General features: G+C 42.9%; 1 protein-coding gene across 8 annotated transcripts in view; it reads right to left on the bottom strand.

The window, feature by feature from the left end:
• The window catches only part of PTK2 (protein tyrosine kinase 2), a 377,826-nt gene that overhangs the window by 118,056 nt on the left and 234,548 nt on the right, over nt 1-25,222 (bottom strand). For all 8 annotated transcript variants that reach the window (XM_045007657.1, XM_045007659.1, XM_045007653.1 and 5 more), the window contains 2 exons: nt 18,514-18,544; nt 10,972-11,024 (listed from right to left, as the gene is read on the bottom strand). In XM_045007657.1, the coding sequence (XP_044863592.1) occupies nt 10,972-11,024; nt 18,514-18,544 (84 nt within the window). The remainder of the gene's footprint in view (nt 1-10,971; nt 11,025-18,513; nt 18,545-25,222) is intronic.

Raw genomic sequence — 25,222 nt, 5'->3', positions numbered from 1 at the left:
AGTTTGACAAGATCTATTATAAACCCATGTTGATATGCATTATTACCCTCCTTTAATTCTTTATTAACTGAATGCCACACCAGACACACAGTTATCTTGCCTGGGATCAAAGTCAGACTGATAGGCCTATAATGACCCACATCATTCTGTTTATCTTTTTAAAATACTGGCACAACATTAGCTTTCTTCCAGTCTTCTGAAACTTACCCAGTGTCCCAAGATTTATTGAAAAATTAATCTTAACAATCCTGCAAGCTCTCCAGACAGCCCTTTTAAAACTCTTGGATGCAAGTTATATGGACCTGTTGTCTAACATTTAGTAGCTGCTGTTTAACATTCTACTCAGATACTAGTGGAACAGAAAGAATGTTATCATCATCGATATGACTACATCATAGGTTTCCCCCCCAAATACAGAACAGACATATTTATTGGACACTTTGACTTTTCTGCATTATTATTGATAATTCTACCATTTCCATCTAGCAATCCACCAATACCACTACAGTAACTCCTCACTTGAAGTCATCCCAGTTAACGTTGTTTTGTTGTTATGCTGCTGATCAATTAGAGAACATGCTTGTTTAAAGTTGGGCAATGCTCCCTTATAACGTTTGGCAGCCACCTGCTTCGTCCACTGCTTGCAGAAAGAGCAGCCCTTTGGAGCTAGCTGGTGGGGGCTTGGAACCAGGGTGGACCGGCAGCCCCTCATCAGCTCCCCGCTCCCCTAAGTTCCCTGTGCGGCAGCCACCCAGCAGGATATCAATTGCCGGCAGTTCAGCTGTCTCTCCCCTCACTGCCATCTGCTGCTCCTGTCCTCTGCCTTGGAACTGCTCCCGGGAGCTTCCTGCTTGCTGTGCAAGGGGGAGTGTGTGCTAATGTCAGGGTGTCCTCTTATCCCCTGCTCCTGCCTCCCGCTTACCCCATCTCCATAGAGTAGGGGGGGACATGGGAGGGAGCTTTCTGGCAGCAGCGGCTGTCTCAACTTGCTGATCTTAAAAAGCCAACGTACTTAGAGTGTGGTCTGCGTACTTAAAGGGGCTCTCTCTTACACAGGGTGTGAATCTGTCTGCCATGCTGTCTCCCTTCCCTCCATTTGTGCTGCCTTGTAGAGTATGAGGCTACATTAACAACGTGTTAACCCTTGAGGGTTCAGCCGAGTGCTAGTTAAGAACATAAGAACATAACACATACTGGGTCAGACCAAAGGTCCATCAAACCCAGTATCCTGTTCTCTGACAGTGGCCAATGGCAGGTGCCCCAAACGGTATGAACAGACAGGTTATCATCAAGTGATCCATGCCCTGTCACCCAATCCCAGCTTCTGGCTAGGGACACCATTCCTGCCCATCCTGGCTAATAGCCATTGATGGACCTATCTTCCATGAATCTATCTAGCTCCCTTTTGAACCCCGTTATAGTATTGGCCTTCACAACACCCTCTGGCAAGGAGTTCCAGAGGTTGACAGTGCGTTGCGTGAAAAAATACTTTGGGTTTGTTTTAAACCTGCTGCCCATTAATTTCATTTGGTGGCCCCTAGTTCCTATATTATAGGAACAAGTAAATAGCTTTTCCTTATTCACTTTCTCCATACCACTCATGATTTTATATACCTCTTTCATATCCCCCCTTAGTCTCCTCTTTTCCAAGCTGAAAAGTCCTAGCCTCTTTAATCTCTCCTCAGATGGGACCCATTCCAAACCCCTAATCATTTTAGTTGCCCTTCTCTGAACCTTTTCTAACACCAGTGTATCTTTTTTGAGATGAAGAGACCACATCTGTACGCAGTATTCAAGATGAGGGCGTACCATGGATTTATATAATGGCAATAAGATAGTCTCCATCTTATTCTCTATCCCTTTTTTAATGATTCCTAACATCCTGTTTGCTTTTTTGACTGCCGCTGCACACCGCGTGGACGTTTTCAGAGAACTATCCACAATGACTCCAAGATCTCTTTCCTGATTAGCTGTAGCTAAATTAGCTCCCATGATATCGTATGTATAGTTGGGGTTATTTTTTCCAATGTGAAAACTGCAATCTATTGGGGCAATATACTGAATTTCAAGGTGCCTATAAATATTTATATATTTGTACTGAATGAATGCCATATTTGTAAATCAATAGTAACTCCTCAGTGTGTGTATGTAAATACACCCATACACATGACATGTACACATGTGTACACACAAGTTGGACAGGTATTTGGTAGAAAAAAATATCCTAAAGCAGGAAAATAAAATGACAGGCAAGACAGGAACCCCCACCCCCAACACAACCTAACAATCAGTCTCATATACACAAGTACACCCTGGTCAAGTCAAAGGAAATTATGTCCATGTACTTATGAGAAGAATTTGGCCAACTGAAAGAAAACAGCATGATTCGTCACCACATGGCTCCAGTTTTATGCTAGTGTAACTTCAGTGGAATAACACAGTGGTAAATCAGGCCCTAGTTTTAAAATATAATATTAAGGTTATGACACAAACCAACAAAGCCAAGGAAGTTTGCTTTTCATAGTTGATGCCTATCTTTAATTCATCTCACATTTCTCAAGAAATATCAACTGCAAGCACAGAGACTAGTGACTTGTTGAAGGCCACTTAGGGAGCCAGCATCAGAACAAGGATTAGGCTCTTTTTTTTTAATCACAGGAATGTTTCATTAGGTTATTAAGTATGGTATTTTCAGGTAATTCTGAAACTAAAAGAACTAAAATGAATTGTTTTACCAAACCTAGCTACAAGTGCACAGAAGAAACACTTAAGGCTTCCAAATTTTCCACTGAAATAATTCTGTTACCAAACAGCACATTCATTTTGAAGTAACCTGATAAAATGCATATGTCAGAAAGTCAAGCTTTTTAAGCTGTGGGCAAAAACCACCTTTTCCCCCAATTACAGTTTAATAATTCTGTGGGAATGTAAGTTTTACACAAGAAACTCTTTCAGACTTGAGCAGAAGACAGACTTTCATTTTGGGCACAGGGGTCACAAGACAGAGAATGCACTGTGCTTTGCCAGGAATTGTTAAATCTAAATAAAATCTTGTTTGTCCTTCATCCTGAGCTCTTAACATTGCTTGTAATTAGCCTCATTATTAAAAGCAGTTTTTTATTTTAGGTGCTGTAATAATGAAATTAACTTAGCTTGTGACATCTTTTCCTACACTGTGTATCAAAATATCAACATTTGATTGGCTTCATTTTGACCTACAGTAAGCAACTGAAAATATCCATAGTTTGTTTCTTTTATACAAATTAAATCGTATTTCTTTTAACACATGCTAAAATCTGCTGAACTAAAATGATTCAACCCCCTCACATAAGAGTGAATTTTCTTTCTATAGCCCTTCTTTCATTAAGATGTAGAAAAGAAATTCAAAGTTTTGAATAACATTGCTGAAGTTTTAGGGGCTGATCCTCAGCTGGTGTGAACTATCATAGCTCCATGGACTTCAGTGGCACTATGACAATTTACACCAGCTGAGGCTCCACCCCTTAATTAGCACACTAGGACAGAATTGCAGTGAAAGAGTATATACTGAATTACTGAGAGTTCAGTCACAATATGTACTTTAAGGGACTAAAATTATCCTACTATAAATCTAACTGACTTTACAGCAAAAACTAGTAAATTATCTTGGGGGTTAATATAGCCAGGTGCTGAGCACCTTCAATTTCCACAGATCACAGTGTATTTCTCAAAGAAAGCCACTCATCTCACCATTAAAGGGAAATGCCCAATGATTTTAGAAATTAAACTACTTGATACCAGTACTCTAATCTGCTTGCGTTTTGTACTTCATTCTAGACTAAAACATAGAATCATGCATTCGGTCACACATCAATTTCCCCCTCTAAATAGGCACATATTAATACTAAAAGTTAGACTCTAGGAATTATTTTGGGGAAGTTCTATGGCCCGTGTTCTACAGGAGGTCAGACTAGATGATCACAATGATTCCTTCTGGCTTTGGAATCTGTGAATCAATGAACACTGAAAAAGCTGTATTTCATTATGGAAGAAGTTCACCACTACAGCATATGGCCAGCTGCTCAACCACTTAAATTTTACCACAGAGTCCTATTTTGAGGGTTTAAATGAGATCTTTAATGATCTTTTGCTTACACTCTGCAAAGGGTGAATTTCCTCTTACATGTCCATCTTTCAGCCAGTAACAGTTCCATGCAACATTCCCTCCTTGCACACATATTTTTATACCCAGGAATAGTGTGGGGGATGTGGATATGAACGGCCATTCTTGATCAAGATGTTCCCACACTAAAAAGCATGGACCATGCTCAATGGGCCCAAAGCACCAATCCTGGGATGCCACAATCTCTAGCTCCACTTACATAGTGCCTGTGGAATAGTCCCTATGAGAGATTTGGACAGCTAGGACTAGAGATTTCCTGCCTATGGATTTCCTAGCATTAACAAGGCACAAAAAATGGCCAGAGGTTGGTCACAAGGAGATAAAAGCATGGTAATTAATACTCCTAGTCATACTCATATAAAGGGTGAATAAAATACATAGATTTAGAAGAATCCGACGAAGTGGGTATTCACCCACGAAAGCTCATGCTCCAAAACGTCTGTTAGTCTATAAGGTGCCACAGGACTCTTTGCTACTTTTATAGATTTAGAAGAAATACATTTAAAACGGGCATAAGCAAACTGAAGATGCATTAATTTAATTTCTGTGAAGGGGTTTATATAATATATATAATTGAGCGAATACATTATTATTTTTGGAAGTAGCGTATGTCTTTTCTAAAGCTAATATTTGCTGTTCAGAAACAAATTGCTGGCCAAGACAAATTCCTGTAGACTAGACTAGACCATTTGCTAAGAAGCAGACCAGCCTGCAGTACAGTCAACAAGATTTTAGTGAACTCATGTGTTACTTCTTTTAAATTAGATATATACAGTATCAGTTTGCCAGCAGCACAACATGAAAATAGTTCCTCTCCTGAAGGCTTGTAGACAGATGTAATATCCTGTGGAAAGGACATTTTTTATTTTTACATAAATTTAGGAGAAGGGGGATGAAAATTGGGATTATGATGCAGAGTCACTTCTGTGGCCCCATAATAACTAAAACCAAAACAACAACATGGTCACAACTAATCTGTAATCCAATTGAAGAAAGTACATTAAGTAAAATATGCCTATGTATAGATAAATTTAGTGAGTTGTGACTGAAAAAGATTTAGTATTCATTATTTGTATTATAGTAATGTCTAGAGGCCCCAACTGAGACTGGGCCCAATTGTGCTAGGTGCTATTCAAACACAGTGAGAGACAGTGCCTGCTGCAAAGAGCATTTGATCTAAACAGGCAAGACAGAGGGGAAATGGAAGCACAAAAATGTGAAGTGATGTACCCAAGGTCACACATTTTTTGACTCCCAGTCCTGCCATCTACCAGACCATGCTGCTACCAACTATGGGTGAGAGGTTTCTGGAACCAACCTGCTCATTCACTTTAGTATGAAAAGGAACCTTGTTGCTTAAGGCTAGAAAAACGTCAGGTAACTTTCCAGCTTGCTGTTTTTCATTTTCATGCACTCTATGCCTCTGAACATCTTGAAATGCCAAAATACCATGGAAAAGGTGGTTCTTGCTTTCACTGGGACAAAAAACACTTTAGGGAGTGTCAGATATTTCATGGGAAAGGCTAGAAATCTTGCAGAAACAGTTTAACCTTGTATAGCCAATGGCTTAACATATACATTTGAACTTGTGGTGCATCCCCAAACCAAATCATGGCAGTGTCTGGTCTTTAGCTATAATCAGTACCTCATTAGCTTGGTAGAGAAATCATTTTTGAAACTGTCCTTCTCAGCGAAGAGAGTTAAAACTACAAATATGGCTAGTTGGCAAACTTTTATGTAACTATTTTTTGTTGCATCTGCAGTTCAAATTTTGCTACTGAGGTTCTAATATTGGGGAAATACTAAACAAAGAATAGCAATGTCAATGAAAACAAGCAGCAGAGTTCTGAATTTATGCTTCCAAGCTATTAAGTGCATGAAGGAGGGTACAGCTGCCAGATAGCTATAAAGGCCTGTCTTATTTGAAACCTCTGGATGTAAACATTAAAATGTCATCAGAGAAAAGATCTTATTCTGCAACTCACTATGGCATCATCCACAGATGGTTTTGCACTGGATGCTGTCAGCTGTCAGCCCCTGCTGATCTGCAACTCTGGTGTTAACTGAGCATTATGCACATCTGTTGCTTTCATTGTTCAGTACCATATATCAGATACAGATTTCAACAAGAGTGCCACTTGTATGTGTCAACATGAAACATTACTTCATCGGAAACAAATTGATACATTCAGGGAGCACAGGAGGCTCTCAAAGAGAACATCTCCAGAGGAAAAATATGTCCCAAGTACCACAAACTTACATGCTAACAATCTGTGTCTATGGTATAAATTCAGTGTAATATCATCTGTGCCAAGCTTGACAGAGGACACATAACATGACTTTACTTGGGGTAAACAAAGGTCAGAAAGTCTTTCACGTCACCTTATAGGAAAGAGTACCTCCCCCCCAACCTCCAAATGAGTAATAAGCAGGATTGCATGAATCATCTCAGTGTGATGTCAGTTTTCCAGTGGTTTATAACTCAATGTGAAACACACAGGCACAATGTTTTAGTATGTGAGGACCTGAAACACTATAAAATAAAAACAAAATAGTATAAAAATACAAAATTAGTTTGGCTTTCTTAGCCGGGGGGAAAGGGGGGGGGAAGAGATTTCCTGGTTTAAATTGTTTTGTTTTGTATTATTTACAGGCCAATCACTTAGAGAAGTGATTCCCAACAACTGATCCACACACCACTTCTGTTTGTGTGTGCACACATGCCCAATGCTCTCAGAGCACTGCTTGTCTGTCTCCCGTTCATATCTACATTTGACCCTAAACACCAGACTTATGGGGTTAGAAGACCATAACATCATCATACCAAAACATTTGATCACATTACTACAACAACCTATTTATACAGTGCCATAAGTGTGCAGGGTGCTTTAAAGAACAAATCAAAGTTAAGTTTCTGCCCAGAGACATTCACAGTAATTCAGATATAATGTAACTGGGGATGGAGAGGCATGTGAGTACAAGGGTTACAATAGCAGATTGTAAATGGGCCGGCAGCTGTGTCTCGCAAGCTCCCCCCTGGTTGAGTGCCTGCAGTCTCAGTTTGTGGTGCTGTATCAGAGTGCCACCCACCTCTTGTGAGCGCCCTCCCTTGGTCGATGGCTTCTTTGGTGGGGCTTCAGTGATTCAGCCCTCTACCCGAGTCACTGTAGGTGGAACAGAATAACCCCCTTCTGGGGTATACAGTCTTTATCCTCTCCCGGCCCTTGAATGGGGCCATACCCCCAGCAGTAGCGCCAGAACTGGGGGAGGCCAGAGGGGCTGCCTTCTTCCTCTCTCCTCTTCCCCCCTGAGGCCCCAACCCCCATCCAAGCCAGCATGGAGCCTGGCTGGGGAACATGGTCTGTTGTGGGAGCCAGGCGGACCCTCCCCCTGCCCATGGTGCGGGGAGGCTGAGAGCAGCCTCCAACCAGAGTCCTGCCTGGCCCAGGGCAGGTGGAGGATCTGCAACTCTGCACCAGCTCACCACAGCTGCCCACATGGCTCTCCCTGATCCAGCTCTGTCCGGGAAGGGGGTGAGGATCCTCAGAGCCACAGCCTGGCCATGATAAGAGCCAGGCACACAGCTGTAGGGCGCCGTGGACCCTCCATCTGCCCTGGGCGAGGGGCCCGTGGACACCTCTCTGCAGGCCCTCTGCACCGCAAGCAGGTAGAGGATCTGCTGCGGCTTCCCACAGCGGCCTGTGCAGCTCTTATCATGGCTGGCCTGCAGCTTCAAAGCCCCCCCCCTGGCCAGAGCCAGGTCAGGGAGAGCTGCGTGGGCAGCTGTGGGGAGCCTGGGTCCCTCCATCTGCCCTGGGCTCCCCACAGCTCCCACCACTTCTGGGAAGGCTCCGACACCCTTCACCCCCAAGACTTCCTCCCTGGAGACACTGTCTTCCTGGAGCCCTCTCTGGGTTCAGTCCTTGCTCAGTCCCTGCAGCCAGGGGCAGGAGATCATTCATAGCTCTCCTGGTCCCTGCCCACATTGAGCTGTCCGTGGCCCTGCTGCTCTTCCAGCCAGCCAGGAACACAGTTCTTGCTCTTCCACCTCCAGGCAGCAACTGATTGACTCTTGTCTCTGCTGCTACTTATTATATGGCCCTCCTGGCCCTGACTGGCTGCTCCTGCAGCTCCTTTGATTGGCTTTCCCTGCAGCCAATCTAGGCCACTTGGAGAACTTCTCTTCTGCTCCTCTCTGGGACAGGGTATGGTAGGACCCTGAAGCCACCCTGTCACACAGATCATGAATAAGGCTACATTTTAGTCACGGGTATTTTTAAGTAAAAGTCATGGACAGGTCATGGGTAGTAAACAAAAATTCACGTCCAGTGACTTGTCCATGACTTTTACTATATACACCTAACTAAAACTTGGACGGGGGGCTTTGGGTGCTCTGGGGAGGATGGTCCGGGGGCACTGCAGGTGGTGGGGAAGGTGGTCTGGGACCATGCTGCTGCTGGAGGGAGGGGCTGGGGGATAGGCAGCAGCGCGTGGCCCAGGGCCTCTGCTGGTGCTGGAGGGTGGGGTTTGGTGGGGCTGGCAGGGGCTACCTACCCGTCCCTGAAGCTCTTAGGCAGCAGAGGAGTCAGGGGGCTCTGTGCACTGCTCCCAGTTCTGCCACAAGCGGCGGCTGCACAGCTCCCATTGGCCGGGAACTGCAGCCAATGGGAGCTGCGAGGTCGGGGCCTGTGGGCGCAGGCAGCGCATGGGGCCCCCTGGTCCCTCCTCCACCTAGGAGCTGCAGGGCCCATGCCACTGGGAGTCGGGGGACCCTCCCCGCCCAAGGTAAGCACCCCCACACACACACTCCCATGCCCCTAGCTCTGGGCCCCCTCCCACACACTCAAATTCTGTTGCTGGCCCAGGGGCTGTCCGGCTCAGGCAGCCCCTGAGCCAGCACCAACCACTGCAGAAGTCAGAGAGATCACGGAAATCTGTTATTTCTGTGAACTCCATGACAGACTCGAAGCCTTAATCATGAGATATGTGCACTTATTGTTAATTTAATTTTTATATATATGATACATACACCTCTACCTCAATATAACGCGACCCAATATAACATGAATTCGGATATAACGCGGTAAAGCAGTGCTCCCGGGAGGCAGGGCTGCACACTCCAGTGGATCAAAGCAAGTTAGATATAACGCGGTTTCATCTATAACGCGGTAAGATTTTTTGGCTCCCGAGGACAGCGTTATATCGAGGTAGAGGTGTATATTGGGTTTTTCATGTTTTTATAAATATATATTAAGAACTGAGGGTGAAATACTCAGAGATGCCAAGGACCTACCACACTTTTACTTGCAATGGGGCTGTGTTGAGGGAGGTTAGGTGGAGGAGTCATGTGGGGTGTCTCACTTTAGGGGGTTGTTTAGTTGGTCAGGGAGGGGGCTGCAGAATCCAGGCTTATATGGATCTAGTGCCACCAAACCCTGCTTAGTCGGTACTGAAGGCACAGATGCTGTTATTCAAGTCAATGGGCTCGAACAGTAACTCTGGTGATGCTGTGTGGCAGCCCAGCATTTTGGTATGTGTATGAATTCCATCTCCTTTTCCATGCTTATTTCCTTGCACAAAAGTCTGTCTAATTGGGTTTTATGCAGAGGGGGTGTATTTCACCTAGGAGGAGTAATATCAGGCAGAAGCAGAGTTAATATAATGTTCTTTAAAAAGGCTAAAGTCTCGAAAAAGCTTTAATCAGAGACACACTAACCAAATGCCATTGTGCCCTTTCTCCCCCTTTCCACATAGTATGATGGAGCATCAACTAGAGCTACGAACTCCATAGCTTCTTCTGTGCATGCCACCAATTTGTGACAAGTTGAAAAATATTATGGTAAGGTTGTAGCCCCTCTATACTTAAGACTGCAGCTCAATGTCCATTGTAAACCCCATTTGGTCCCAAAATTGGTACCTATGGCCTGTGGCCAACCAATATAAGTCTTCAGTAATGTGTCATAATAATCATATTCTCTTGTGTTGTAAGGCTTCTCTATACACGGGTATATAACCATTACTAGGAAATACACATCTTAATCCCTGTGCATCAAGAAGATGGTGTATCCTGCAGAGGGACTCTCAACTACTTTTATATTTTCCTCTGAGGAAATGTCCACCCCTTGAAAGAGAGCCTATGTGAACGTTAAAAGCTTTAGATAAATACAGCCGCTCTATCCAAACATGCTGAAGGAATTAGGAATCTATTATTTCCATACTACTATCAAATAATGAATATGTATTTATGTTTTTCCTCACATCCCCCAAAGCTCAGACTAACTTCAGTGACTTTTCAATATCTAAAATATAAATAGTGGTTTGTGCAAAACAGCAGCAACAACAAGCAAGCTAATAATGATCTCCACTTCTCTCAGAAAACAAAATGACAACTGTGGAGTTTTTATATTGCCTATTTTCCCTTTCATTTCATTTCATTACAAATTTCAATTATGAGTAGTAATTTGTAAATAAACACAGTTAATTAAAAGCCATTACAATCTAGCATATTTCTAAGCCACTGCAAACTTTAGTACTTAAAATTAGCTTTGCTTTGAAGTTTTCTGACTTTATACTGTATACTTTAAAATAAGGATATAGTTACAACTGGTAGGTCTTATAAACAACAGTATGTAGGAAAGCTACAAAAAGTAGTTTTTCTTTAGAAACTCCACAAGGAAAGAAGCAAAGCTAAGGTCTTAAGAAAATTAGTAGCAATGCAATAAGAAGTGAGCTATATTTACACAAGTGTAAAAAACCATCCAAATATTTGCTAGCTTTATAAACAAATTTATAATCTTAATGGTCCTTACCTGATACAGAGACTGTATGTGACCTTACTCCTTGCTTCTCATTGTTGGCCAGCCTGTAAAATAAAGGTTTAAATCGGTGAATGCTGTACATTCTTCACGGTTGAATAGACTGTGAATTCATTCTAACAGGGCACCTACTGTAATTAGTAGAGCCAATCCATTGCCATAGCGACAAATTTTGAGGGGGGAGAAAATTAAAAGAGGAATGTACCATTTTAAGTTTACCCGGGGGAATGCTTTAAGAAGCCCATTTAAAAAAAGCACAGAAATTCATTATGACATAAGCATAGTTCAAGAAAAGCTTGTTTTTAACAAGTTTGACCAAACAAATTTTAATAATACATGTCCATAAACATAAACCAGGATCCGTTTGTTTACCCAATTCCATAGTATGTCCACTTATTTAATTACATATTGGAAACTTAAAATGAAAACAGTATTTTAAACTTAGTCAAGTTGACTTATTTGATAACTTGTCCCTTAAATATCCTCTCTGCAACATACTTTGGGTCAGAAAGACTAGGTAACTACTGTAAGCCAAAATATAATTTAAAGCAGAGTGATGGATTACCTTGGTTTATTCTGCAATTTGTTGTGTATCCTTTTGGCAGAAATAATTGGCTTTTTGTCTAAAATGTGATTTATTTATGTACAACTGAATAAACAGTTTTCAATGATTTTCTATGTCAGGTAAATAACTGTGACTAATTAAAATTGCATTTATCAGTCTACTAAACATCAACAGTAAAAGAAACACTCAAGTTAGCTGTTTCAGTAAATTATTATATTTTCTTTTTACAACGGAAGAATAAAAGAATCATGCACTCTTCATTTATGAAACAGAAATCTGATCTGCCAAAGGAAAGCCTTTCCAGATGCAAGATGTGTTGCCTAAAACTTATGAATATTTGACCCAAGAACTGTCTGCAACAGACATACTAAGAGCATATATAGTACCTGTAATACAACAGCATGGAATGTGCAAAATTACATTTTAACTCTCTGTTACCAATAGAAGCTCTTCTGGAAAACTGTTATTTCATCACAGAAGGCGTAGCAGCTGAAAAACTTTCAATAAAAAACGAATGCATTTAAAAATTCATTATTTCCTACTTATTTTCCTACTTATCCTCTGTATCCATTTTATGTAAAAATATTTTTATTTTATCATCTCATGCATTACCCCTCTGAATAACCACACAGTCTGATTGATTTTACCCTTATCCTTCCTTTCCTCCAATCTTGTTGCCCCCTTTGCTGCAGCATGACTAATATTAGGCAAGCTGCTTCTCAGGCCTGGTCTACACTAGGAGTTTATGTCGAATTTAGCAGCGTTAATTCGACTTAACCGTGCACCCGTCCACACCAGGAAGCTAATTAGTTCAACTTAGAGGGCTCTTTAGTTCGAATTCTGTACTCCTCCCCGACGAGGGGAGTAGCGCTAAATTCGACATGGCTATGTCGAATTAGGCTATGTGTGGACGGAAATCGACCTTAGTAGCTCCGGAAGCTATCCCACAGTGCACTACTCTGTTGACGCTCTGGACAGCAGTCCGAGCTTGGATGTTCTGACCAGCCACACAGGAAATGCCCAGGGAAAATTTGACACGCTCCGGCGCCTTGTGGATGTTCTGCAGGACCGCAGGCAGGAGGACAGAGCCCCCCTGCACTGTATCTGCAACCGCCCTCCCCCGGCACAAAGTCCCAAACCCCCCTCACCCAAAGTAACAAGAAGGCGGGGCGACAGGGGCCGTGAAAACTGTCACTGCACCCCTGCAGAGTGCACAAATACAAGAAGGCTCTCATTCCCTAAATGTTGAGAAGTCCTTCCCTTCCTGGCTCACCGAAGCCCCAATCCCAGTTTCATCCCCTAACTGTGTAGTTGATTATTAAAAGTAGTTTGCTGTTCATTACTATTTCCGTCAAGTTTTTCTACAGAAGACTGTCTGTGAAGGGGGGGGGGAAGGGGGTTGTTAATTGCATAGGACAGTCACCTTTACCAGGGTACAGACACAGGGGCAGGATCAACAGCAGGTCACACACACAGTGCAGTCAGTAGGCACCCTGGTCAGTCTGGGAGGTGTTTTCCATGTTCTGTGTGGATGGGGGGTACGTGACTTTGTGGCATGGGAGGACGGTTACAGAACTTATGCAGCGGTCCTTGTCCCAGACCACAGAGCCACGCAGCAGGGGAATCTGTAACCGTCCTCCCCCGCCACAAGGTCACGTAGCCCCCGCACACAGAGTCCCGAAAAGGAGGGATGGCAGGCTCCGTTGAAACAACCAGTCCGGCACTGCAGACCGCTCTAGGAGCAGGAGCCTATCATTCCTCGAGTGTAGAAGCGGTGTTAACATCACTGCACACCCTACCCCCACAGTCTGCGTCCCTGTTTCAACCCTTTAACGCGAATTCATTAATAAAGAAAACATTGTTAATTAACAATGTTCCATTGACTTTATTTTTAAACGTGTGTTGGAAGGGGGGAAACGTGGTGAACAGGGTATGTAACCGCAGAAGAAAGTCAACAGTAACTGAAGCAGGGGCAGGTTCAGCTTCTCTGTAAAGAAACTGAACAGTCACAGGTTACCCTGCTCTCTGAGGAACCTAGCTTTCAAAGCCTCCCGGATGCACAGCGCTTCCCGCTGGGCTCTTCTAATTGCACGGCTGTCTGGCTGAGCGTAATCAGCAGCCAGGCGATTTGCCTCAACCTCCCATCCCGCCATAAAGGTCTCCCCCTTGCTCTCACAGAGATTGTGGAGCACACAGCAAGCTGCAATAGCAATGGGGATATTGTTTTCGCTGAGATCCGAGTGAGTCAGTAAGCTCCTCCATCTCCCCTTGAGATGTCCGAAAGCACGTTGAATGATGACAGTTACCCAAGACCACCCTCGACACATTTTCCCCCCCAGCATGTATTGTGGGGAAATCCCAGAATTCAAATGGGCAGCGGGGACTGCGGGAACTGTGGGATAGCTTCCCACAGTGCACCACTTCCAATGTCGACGCTTGCCCCGTTATTGTGGACTCACAAAGTCGAATTAGTGTCCTTAGTGTGGACACACAAATTCGACTTTGTAAGGTTGATTCCACAAATTCGAATTATGTTAAATCGAACTAATCTAGTAGTGTAGACATACCCTCAGAGGTGGCCCCCCTACTCTCATGTGGAAATCCAGTAAAACCAATGGGTCTTTACCATGAATAGATGATCATAACGATTAACTGCTGTGCTTCATTTTCATGCAGAGACACACCTTCTTCTCTTGTAGGAAAGAGATCACTTTGGTTTACCCATATGTTCAGCTTAATAAATTACAACTGAAATGTACAGATGAGCAATTTTTTCTGAAGTTCTTACTTCATAGATACACTAGTTCAGGAAAATACTGAAGCATGTGCTTATTAATGGGGATGCTTTTGTAAACTGGTGCCTTAAACTGTAAATAACGTATGCAGCATTGCAGTTCTTAATTTGTAATGAAAGAGGCGGCAGGGCTCAAGCAATTTTTTTACTTTCATAACTGACGTGGCAAGCCCAGAGGTGCCAGGGCTCAGAATTGCCACGCCAAGAGGTGCCGGGGTTTAGATTTGGCAGCCCAGGCACAAATTAAGCACTGCAGCATTGTCATAGTTATGCTGGTCCCAGGATATTAGTGAGACAAAGTGGGTGAGGTAATATCTTTCATTGGACCAACTTTGGTTGGTGAGAGAGACTCTAAAGCTTGTCTCTCTCACCAACAGAAATCAGTCCAATAAAAAAAATGGTAAATAATAGTATTTTTACCTACAGTCTGCTTTAAAACGTCAGGCTTGCTTTTGGAGAATCACTGATTTTCTCCAAGTGCCAGGGATCAGATATGCAACCATACACTTTATACATCTGTGGGAACTGACATGTAATTTAGGTTGTGATTTTAAGTATTGTTAAAGAAAAAATGTTTTATTGAATCCGGTAAGAATAGAAATGTTTTCATGATTTAAAACAGAATCCCTATGAAAATAATTTTTTGTTGGGATTTAAGTATTTGCTTGTGATGTTTGTAACCCATATCCTGCAACACTGTGTTTATATCGGAGAATCAGAAACTGACTTAGGTATGTCTACACTGTACACTCCTTTCAGCAGCGGGTAGTGTACGGGTACTACATACCACCTAGCACAGATATAAATAGCAGTGTAGATGGTGAGGCACTGCTTACACAAGCAGAGTAAAGACATGCCTGAACCCTGTGGGTATGTACCCTACATGGCTCTCTGCTCGCCCAAGCTGCGCATCTTCCGTTTGCACTACTATTTTTAGCAGTGTAGTATCCTGAAGCTGGTTCCCTGCTGATGGAGGCTTTCCCCATCTCAGGGAGCTGCCAGAACCTTTCCCCACTGCCTCCCCACGTCAGAGCCTTTACTCACCACAGTGAAAGGCTCCGGCAGCAGGAAGCTGCCAGAGCCTTTCCCCTTTGCCTCCTCCTGCCAGAGCCTTTCATTTATACACGTAGCTACACACCACAGCGTGGGCACAACTTGCTTTTTACTGCGCCATGTAGCTACACACACCCTACATGCTACCATTAGAGATGTGTAGTACAGATGTAGCATTAGCCCTGGTCTACACGGTGGGAGGGAGGGGGGCAAATCGATCTAAGTTACGCAACTTCAGCTACGTTATGTCGACGTACTTAGATCGACTTACTGTGGTGTCTTCACCGTGGTGAGTAGACTGCTGCTGCTCCCCTGCTTACTCTGCCTGCGCCTCTTGCGGCGGTGGAATACAGGAGTCGATGGGAGAGCGCTTGAAGGTCGATTTATTGGGTCTAGAATAGACGCGATAAATCGATCCCCGCTGGATTGATCGCCGCCCGCCGATCCGGCGGGTAGTGAAGACATACCCTTAGAGTAATTTCATTCTCCAAGATGAGTGAAATCTTGACAGGATTTTTAATTATCAAAGGTAGTGTTAGAACACAGGCAAGGACAAACAGTTATTTTTATTCTAACAGGCTCCCTAGGCAAACAGTTATAGTTTGCTAAAAACAGCATTTTCAGGTATCCTTTTTTTGTAAATTTTCAGATTCAAGAGCTGGTACCTGGTTCTGCCTGCAATGGTCTGTGCTGTGCCTTGGCCTGAGACATCTCGCAATAGGTTGATTGGAGTGGGATGCTGACAACTGGATTTTTCCAGAATGAGCAGCCCAGCATGATGTCCAAGATCACAACATGGGGGTTGTGGAAGGTTTCCCAGTGAAGACATTAGGGCTTGGTACAAAGCCTATGAGTTTTTCCACTGAGTTCAAAGGGCTTTGGATCAGCGCCTAAAATCTTATCTAACTGTGTCTGGGGCAGGATGCATGATGATGGATAGTTCCTTCATGTTTCAGTTTAATGCTGAAAAAAAGTGACTCTGTAGTTGTACATAACTCAATTCATTCTAAACTTGAGCTCTCCTAAAAGTGGGTTTTGGTGCATAAGCTTTTCATGCTTAAGACAGGCAGACAGGTGACCAAAACAATTCATATGTTAGAATGGATTAAGGATAAGGGTCAACAAGCAGAAGGTTGACAGGCAGTAATGGGGCTTTGCTCACTTGTTTTTCTTAATGTTTTTCCTTGACTTGTGTAAATTGTAGTTTCCAAAAAGCATCCTCACATGCAAAGACGGGCAACCAACTTCAGGATGAGACTGCAGATAGGCTTTGGGGTGGACCTTCCCCTCTCATTTTGGCACATAATTAGTGGTTTAACCTATTGTCAGCCTTGCCTGATGAGCAAGTGGCTAAAAATACCTCTGATCCTGGTTGCTCACCTGGGAGAGAATGATCTAGTGAATGGAGTGGGTTTGTCAGTACAGGTCAAGTGGGTCTTGAAGTTGCTACAGCAGAGTTTCCCCCATACAACAATTGGTGTGTTATGAAATGCAGCCCCAAGGACAAAACAAGCATACCTAGGAGATGTTAAACACTTGTCTGGCACTGGGTGGAAGTGGAAGGAAAGTGAGTCTCAATACCACTTCATTTAGAATTTCTAGGTTCTGGTGGCAGAAAGTCCCACCCTGTCTTGGACACAGGATGGCTGCCTAGCACTGGTCAGAGATATTAGCATCTATTTGTCTGACACAGATTGGCATTCTCTACAGCTCCACAGTCATGGCTGGAACAGTATTTAGCTACCCACCTTGGCATTTATTTATTTTTTGGTATTTTAACAGGCTACAAAATTAAGGTGCATTTTTATATTACTGATATTATTTATTATTTGTCTTACAATAGTGCCTCAAGGACCCAGCTGAGACTAAGCCCCATTGTGATCGGTACTGTACACATAGGAAGAGACAGTTCCAGTCCCAAAGAGCTTACAATCTCAATAGATAGGATGACCAATGGTTGGAGAATGGAAACATTACTTCTATTTCACAGATCCAGCATTGAGACAGAGAGAGATTAAGCCCCCAATTCAGCAAGGTACTCAAACACTTAACTACTCACGTGCTTAAATTTATGCACATGTTTAGAATACCTGATTTCCTGAATCCCATTCCAGTGCTTTAAACAAAAGATTGCCCTTCCTCTTAATCAAGTCTTATCCATGGTGGTTAACACTTTTTCCTTAGATCTTATATTGAATACCATTTGTATGCTTTACATCACCTGTCACTTATTTAAATTACATGGTCTCATATGACTACACATTATTCTTGTATTTGCCCAAAGCAACAATAAAAATGAAATATATATTTAAAAAACCTAGGGCAGGGGCGGGCAAACTTTTTGGCCTGAGGGCCGCATCGGGTTTTGGAAATTGTATGGAGGGCCGTTTAGGGGAGGGGGTCATGGCCCGATCCTCCCCCTCTATCCACGCCCCGCCCCCCCCGGGACCCCGCCCCATTCACACACACCCCGCTCCCTGTCCCCTGACTGCCCCCCACTGCCCCATCCAACCCCTCTTCTCATTCCTGATGCCCCCACCCCCGGGACCCCTGCCCCATCCAACCACCCCTTCTCTCTGTCCCCTGACTGCCCCAGGAACCCCTTCCCCTGACTGCCCCCCGCCACCCCATCCAACCCCCCATCTTATTCCTAACTGCTCCCCCCCTCGGACCTCTGTCCCCATTCAACCCCGTTCCCCGCCCTCTGACTGCCCTGACCCCTATCCACACCCCCGCCCAACCCCCAAACTCCCTTGCCCTCTATCCAACCCCCCCGCTCCCTGCCCCCTTACCGCGCTGCCTGGAGCACTGGTGGCGCTACAGCCGAGCTGCCCGGCGGGAGCCAGCCATGCCGTCGCCACCGTGCAGCACAGAGCAGCGGGCCAGGCCAGGCTCTACAGCTGCGCTGCCCCAGGAGCTCACAACCCCGCCACCCAGAGGGTTGAGGCTGCGGGGGAGGAGGAACAGTAGGGGAGGGGTCAGGAGCTCAGGGGCCGCGCAGGAAGGGCCCGCGGGCCGTAGTTTGCCCATCTCTGACCTAGTGGGTCATTTACAAGAATCTCATCAAAACATTTTAGAACTCAAAACTGATGTTTCTTAATGACAAATTACAGGCAAAACTTACTTTGGTATTGATGGTAAAGCTCTTTCACCTTCTGCATAAAGAGAAAAAAACAAGGTTAATATTTTATTTACATATTATTGATGAAATTCTCTGTACAATATTTATACGCATAAAATCCTGTCTCATCATAATAGTCTCTCAGGGAAACGACCTACTGAATCGAAAGATCATTCTATATTCTTTTTACAACAGCATATCACACAATATTATCATCTTGTTAACAGGCTATACAGAACTTCTGGTTGAATCTCATCCATATCGTTTACAGTTTTTCCTCAGAACTTTAGCTGTTTTTTTCATTATTGAGAACAGAATTTAACTCAGCCAAATAATTGCAGAAAATGACAGTACTGTAATTCCTTCCTCTATTAATGAGCATTTTATTAGATACACCTAATACACTAGTATAGATGAAGAAGCTATTCAAAACTAATCTGAACCATCCTAATCAGTACATGAGAGATTGTATGAAGCATTATACTAGCTAATATAGCATTTTGTAATATGATTTATTATTTGGACTGTACAATAAAGTGACAGCACCTGCTCAATAGCTAAAGTTAAGTTATAATGATAACCTAAGTCCAATTTTCAAACTCTCCTCCCAACCTCTCCTAAAAGAAAATGTACTTCCTGAAAAGAATTTGCCCGCCCCTGCCCTAGGTTTTTAAAATATATATTTCAGGAAGAGGGGGAGGCGCAGAGCAGGTGCAGAGCAGTGCCGCAGGAAATCCAGGACAAATGCTATTCCAGAGTCATTCATCCCAGGAGCGGGACTTGAAATCATAGAATCATAGAATATCAGGGTTGGAAGGGACCTCAGAAGGTCATCCAGTCCAACCCCCTGCTCAAAGCAGGACTAACCCCCAACTAAATCATCCCAGCCAAGGCTTTGTCAAGCCTGACCTTAAAAATTTCTAAGGAAGGAGATTCCACCACCTCCCTAGGTAACCCATTACAGTGCTTCACCATCCTAGTGAAAAAGTTTTTCCTAATATCCAACCTAAACCTCTCCCACTGCAACTTGAGATTATTACTCCTTGTTCTGTCATCTGGTATCACTGAGAACAGTCTAGATCCATCCTCTTTGGAACCCTGTTTCAGGTAGTTGAAAGCAGCTATCAAATCCCCCCTCATTCATCTCTTCTCCAGACTAAATAATCCCAGTTCCCTCAGCCTCTCCTCATAAATCATTTTTGTTGCTCTCTGCTGGACTCTTTCCAATTTTTCCACATCCTTCTTGTAGTGTGGGGCCCAAAACTGGACACAGTACTCCAGATGAGGCCTCACCAATGCCGAATAGAGGGGAATGATCACATGCCTTGATCTGCTGGCAATGCTCCTACTTATACAGCCCAAAATGCTGTTAGCCTTCTTGGCAACAAGGGCACACTGTTGACTCATATCCAGCTTCTCATCCACTGTAACCCCTAGGTCCTTTTCTGCAGAACTGCTGACTAGCCACTTGGTCCCTAGTCTGTAGCAGTGCATGGGACTCTTCCGTTCTAAGTGCAGGACTCTGCACTTGTCCTTGTTGAATCTCATCAGATTTCTTTTGGCCCAATCCTCTAATCTGTCTAGGTCCCTCTGTATCCTATCCCTACCCTCCAGCGTACCCACTACTCCTCCCAGTTTAGTGTCATCTGCAAACTTGCTGAGGGTGCAATCCACGCTGTCCTCCAGATCATTAATGAAGATATTGAACAAAACCGGCCCCAGGACCGACCCTTGGGGCACTCCGCTTGAAACCGGCTGCCAAGTAGACATGGAGCCATTGATCACTACCCATTGAGCCCGATGAACTAGCCAGCTTTCTATCCATCTTATAGTCCATTTATCCAGCCCATACTTCTTTAACTTGCTGGCAAGAATACTGTGGGAGACTGTATCAAAAGCTTTGCTAAAGCCAAGGAATAACACGTCCACTGCTTTCCCCTCATCCACAGAGCCAGTTATCTCATCATAGAAGGCAATTAGGTTAGTCAGGCATGACTTGCCCTTGGTGAATCCATGCTGACTGTTCCTGATCACTTTCCTCTCCTCTAAGTGCTTCAGAATTGATTCCTTGAGGACCTACTCCATGATTTTTCCAGGGACTGAGGTGAGGCTGACTGCCCTGTAGTTCCCCGGATCCTCCTCCTTCCTTTTTTTAAAGACGGACACTACCATAGCCTTTTGGAGGTCATCTGGGACCTCCCGCAATCGCCATGGGTTTTCAAAGATAATGGCCAATGGCTCTGCAATCACATCCGCCAACTCCTTTAGCACTCTCAGATGCAGTGCATCCAGCTTTTCTAAATAGTCCTGAACCACTTCTTTCTCCACAAAGTGGTCACCTCCTCCCCATACTGTGCTGCCCAGTGCAGTAGTCTGGGAGCTGACCTTGTTCGTGAAGACAGAGGCAAAGAAAGCAGTATGTACATTAGCTTTTTCCACATCCTCTGTCACTAGGTTGCCTCCCCCATTCAGTAAGAGGACCACACTTTCCCTGACCTTCTTCTTGTTACTAACATACTGTAGAAACCCTTCTTGTTACTCTTAACATCCTTTGCTAGTTGCAACTCCAACTGTGATTTGGCCTTCCTGATTTCACTCCTGCATGCCTGAGCAATATATTTATACTCCTCCCTGGTCATTTGTCCAAGCTTCCACTTCTTGTAAGCTTCTTTTTTGTGATTAAGATCAGCAAGGATTTCACTGTTAAGGATTCCACCACCCTCCCCCAATATTCAGTTTAAAAGCCAGCTGTGCATAATAGACACATTAAAAGGTCTTTCAGGTATATTTGGATTTACCACAATTTAAACTTTATTTACATCAGAAATGAAATAATTTTCAAAGCAAACAAATGCTCTAATAAAATGCTTGTCAAAAGCATTACATAAGAAAGGCCATACTGTGTCAGATCAATGGTGTGTCTAGCCCAATACCTTGTCTTCTGACAGTGACCAATGCCAGGTGCTTCAGAGGGAATGAACAGAACATGTAATCATCAAGTGACCCATCCCCTGTCACCCATTCCCAGCTTCTGGCCAATAGAGGCTAGGCCAGGGACACTTCAGAGTATGGTTTTGCATCCCTGCCCATCCTGGCTAATGGCCATTGATGGACCTATCCTCCATGAACTTATCTAGTTTTTTTTTTTTTTGAACTCTGGTCCTGGCCTTCACAACATCCTCTGGCAAAGCATTCAACAAGTTGACTATCTGTTGTGTGAAGGAATATTTCCTTTTGTTTGTTTTAAACCTGCTGCCTATCAATTTCATTTGGTGACTCCTAGTTCTTGTGTCAGGAGTAAGTAACACTTCCTTATTTATTTTCTCCAAACCAGACATGATTTCATAGATCTCTATCATATCCCCCCCTTAATTGTTTCTTTTCCAACCTGAAAAGTCCCAGTTTTATTAATCTCTCCTCATATAGAAGCTGTTCCATACCCCTAATCATTTTTGCTGCCCTTTTCTGTTCCTTTTCCAATTCCAATATATCTTTTTTTGATATGGGGCAACCACATCTGCATGCAGTATTCAAGATGTGGGCATACCATGGATGTTATATAGAGGCAATATGATATTTTCTCTCTTATTATCTATCCCTTTACTAATCTTTCACAACATTTTGTTAGCCTTTTTGACTGCCACTGCACATTGAATGGATGTTTTCAGAGAACTATCCACAATGACTCCAAGATCTCTTTCTTGAGTGGTAACAGCTAATTTAGACCCCATCATTTTATATATATAGTTGGAATTATGTTTTCCAAACAATTAGTGTGATACAATAGATAAATGAGTTAGAAGATATTTTGCTATTCTGACAGCAGGATGAAAAAGTTCAATTAGTACTTGAAAATGAAATATTTCATATGACTGAATAATTAACACAATTATTTGGACAACTTTCCATCTTATTAAATTTTGATTTGAAGTATTTAAGATTGATTTTGATTTGATTATGATCTCTTCAGAAAGGAGACAAAGAGGAAATAATGTTTGAATATAAAGATTGGTTTTGGTATATAGGCATAACCAGCTACATGCTTCATCTATTTCTCCATAGTGTTTCAGAAAGAGTCTTTGAGAAGTTTGTTAATCAATGCAAAATTACTAAATTGATATAGTAGCTGAAAAATTCAGTCACAAGATTTAGATCAGGAAAGGCACCGGACTGCTGTAACCATTTAGTGCACCATATCATCAAGATGCTAACAACTTAGTTCAAATCTTCATATCTTTATAAAAGTCATTTAATTTACACTCTTCTTCCATAAATTATTAGGTTAGCCTATTTCACTTGATTTAGCAAAATATTTATGAAATAACAGGACAAATAAAAAGCAGAACTCTAAATTTTCAGGCTTTAAACAAAACTACTAATAGTGCTCTCTCAACAAATACAAATTTACAGCTTTTCAATAATTTATGCATAGTGAGACTGTTAATATCCCAAAGACATGGCTTTCTTCAGTGATCCAGAGTGATAATTTGTAAGAACCCTTGCCATAATGAGCCACAAGGAAAAAAAATGTTCAAACAAGAGAAAAGACTTATTGAGTTAGAAGCCAGAGCGGCTACAAAGATTTTTTTCTGGCATAGTTGATATAATCAAAGCTCATTTCAGTAGAAGGCTCTTGGAATTCTGCATCCAGGTTGGGGAAGAGCTCTCACTGTAGAAAGTTTTAATTAATACTTGATGAGGCTGAATATTGCCATGAGGTTTAAAAAAAAAAACCAACCTCAAAGAAAAAACATTAAAAAAAAACAGCTGATCTTACATGACTAGGAAATGGTGTAGGTCAGTTTGCATCAATGAATCCAGGCCTTTTTGAAGAAACTTGCCAAATATATATTCTATGTGAGGTATTCTTATGTTAGCATATCAAGAACAAACTTACATACAGTAAGCGAAGTACAGTAAGGCATGTTGTTTTAAGAATAGCCCCTTATCTGAATCATTCATTACTCATTTGTTTCAGCTAAGATATACTTACAAGTACATCACATAGATCAGTGCAAATCACTGTCACTCTTTCTAAAGTAAACTTTTATACTTGAGTATGCTTTTAAAGCTACAGCAATTTGAGGAAGAAAACATGGTCTGAAAAAAAATCTTTCTTGCACAGACGGTAACAGCTAAGGTATTACATGGTGCTTGCTGGCAGTTATACAGAAAAAGAGCGCGCCAATAAATCCCACAAAGTCTGTATCATTCTGATGCTTTAAAACCACTAAGGATCAGACTAAACACAGCATTTTTTCCCTTAGAAAGTATATGGTTTTATGGCTTCCAACTGGGGCTAAACCTAAATTAGACTATTTTGTGCTAGTATGTTAATCTCAAATTTAACCCAATGGGACTGTCAGTATCTGGATGACAGACACCCAAGAAACACTCAAGGTGTTAGTGGTGACTTAGTAGGCAACACTCTCCCCTCTTAGCTGTTACTGAACCAGCACGGTATGGGAGTGTGAAAAGCTGTTATGTTGTTGGAGGTATTGAGTTTCATTTGAGAGGTAGAACTGAGGCTTTGGCCAGTAGCTGTCACTAAGGATCCACTGAACTTTCTGCAAGTCTATTAATTTGTAAAGAGCTTGCAAGAGCGGTATTATCCCATTTCTTGGCCATATTTCTTTCCAGTAGCTCTAGTCTACCTACTGAAGTGTTCCCTATAGTGTCAATTTAGTTAAGTTTTTTCCTTCATTTCCTGTTCTATGCTATTGTGTTGTGATGCCACATGTAAAGTTGCAGCAAAGACATGGCTGCATTTGCATCACAGGTTATTATTTAACATTTATATTGGAGTAGCACCTAGAAGCCAACCACTGTAGGAAATGACAATCCTTGCCCTAAGGAGCTTACAATCTATAAGACAAGACATAACAAGTGGATGACACATACAAGCGGGTTAGGGTCGGGGGAGAAAAAGAAATGGGGAACATGGTGAAAAAATAATAGGATGAGTGCAATTCTTAGCCAACCAGAGGCAATAAATCACAACTCACCACCTGCCTACCCAGTATCAGGTTGCAGTTAACTGTAGGTATTTAGGAAGAGGTGAGTTTTGAGGACAGACTTTGAGAATATGGTGGCTGTTTTATGGACTTTGGCTGGGAGATTTTCTTCTTGTATGGGTGGCAGCATGGGAGAAAACACAGAGGGATTTGAGAGAGAAGCAGAAAATCAGAATATCAAGGATGCATTATTGGGAGAGTCAAATCAGGAATTGATTACTTGAGAAGCCTGTAGCTCAGACAGACAGAAGCAAGGCTCAATAGTGAAGGGCCTTAAAGGTAATATCAAAGAGCTCATGTTTGATGTGAAGGAGAACAAGGAGTCAGAGCAATGAGCCAGAAAGATCTTCGCAGTTGTGATATGAATTGATTTAACAGAGAGCAATGTGGTTTGTGTCATGAGTTGATGGAAGCCTGAAAAATAGCCTTGGCAGTCTGGAGAGACAAGAAAGGCCGAACCTTTGAAATAGTACCTACACAGAAGTGGCAAGACTTGGACAGGGACTGGATTTGTGGCTCCAGAGAGAGGGCAGTGTTAAAGAGGACACCCAGATTATGGACCTGCGTGACTGAGAGCATAGTGGTGATGTGGAGAAATTGGGGTGAGGTAAAGGCTTGAGTAGGGGAAAGATCAAAAGTTCAATTTTGGGCACACTGATTTAAAGTTGACATGTGGACATCTGAAATAACATTGCATG

Source organism: Mauremys mutica, chromosome 2 (assembly GCF_020497125.1).
Source record: "Mauremys mutica isolate MM-2020 ecotype Southern chromosome 2, ASM2049712v1, whole genome shotgun sequence".
NCBI classification, from domain to species: Eukaryota; Metazoa; Chordata; order Testudines; family Geoemydidae; genus Mauremys; species Mauremys mutica.
The sequence above is the reverse complement of the archived record's forward strand: the minus strand, read 5'-3'. Positions and strand labels throughout refer to the sequence as shown.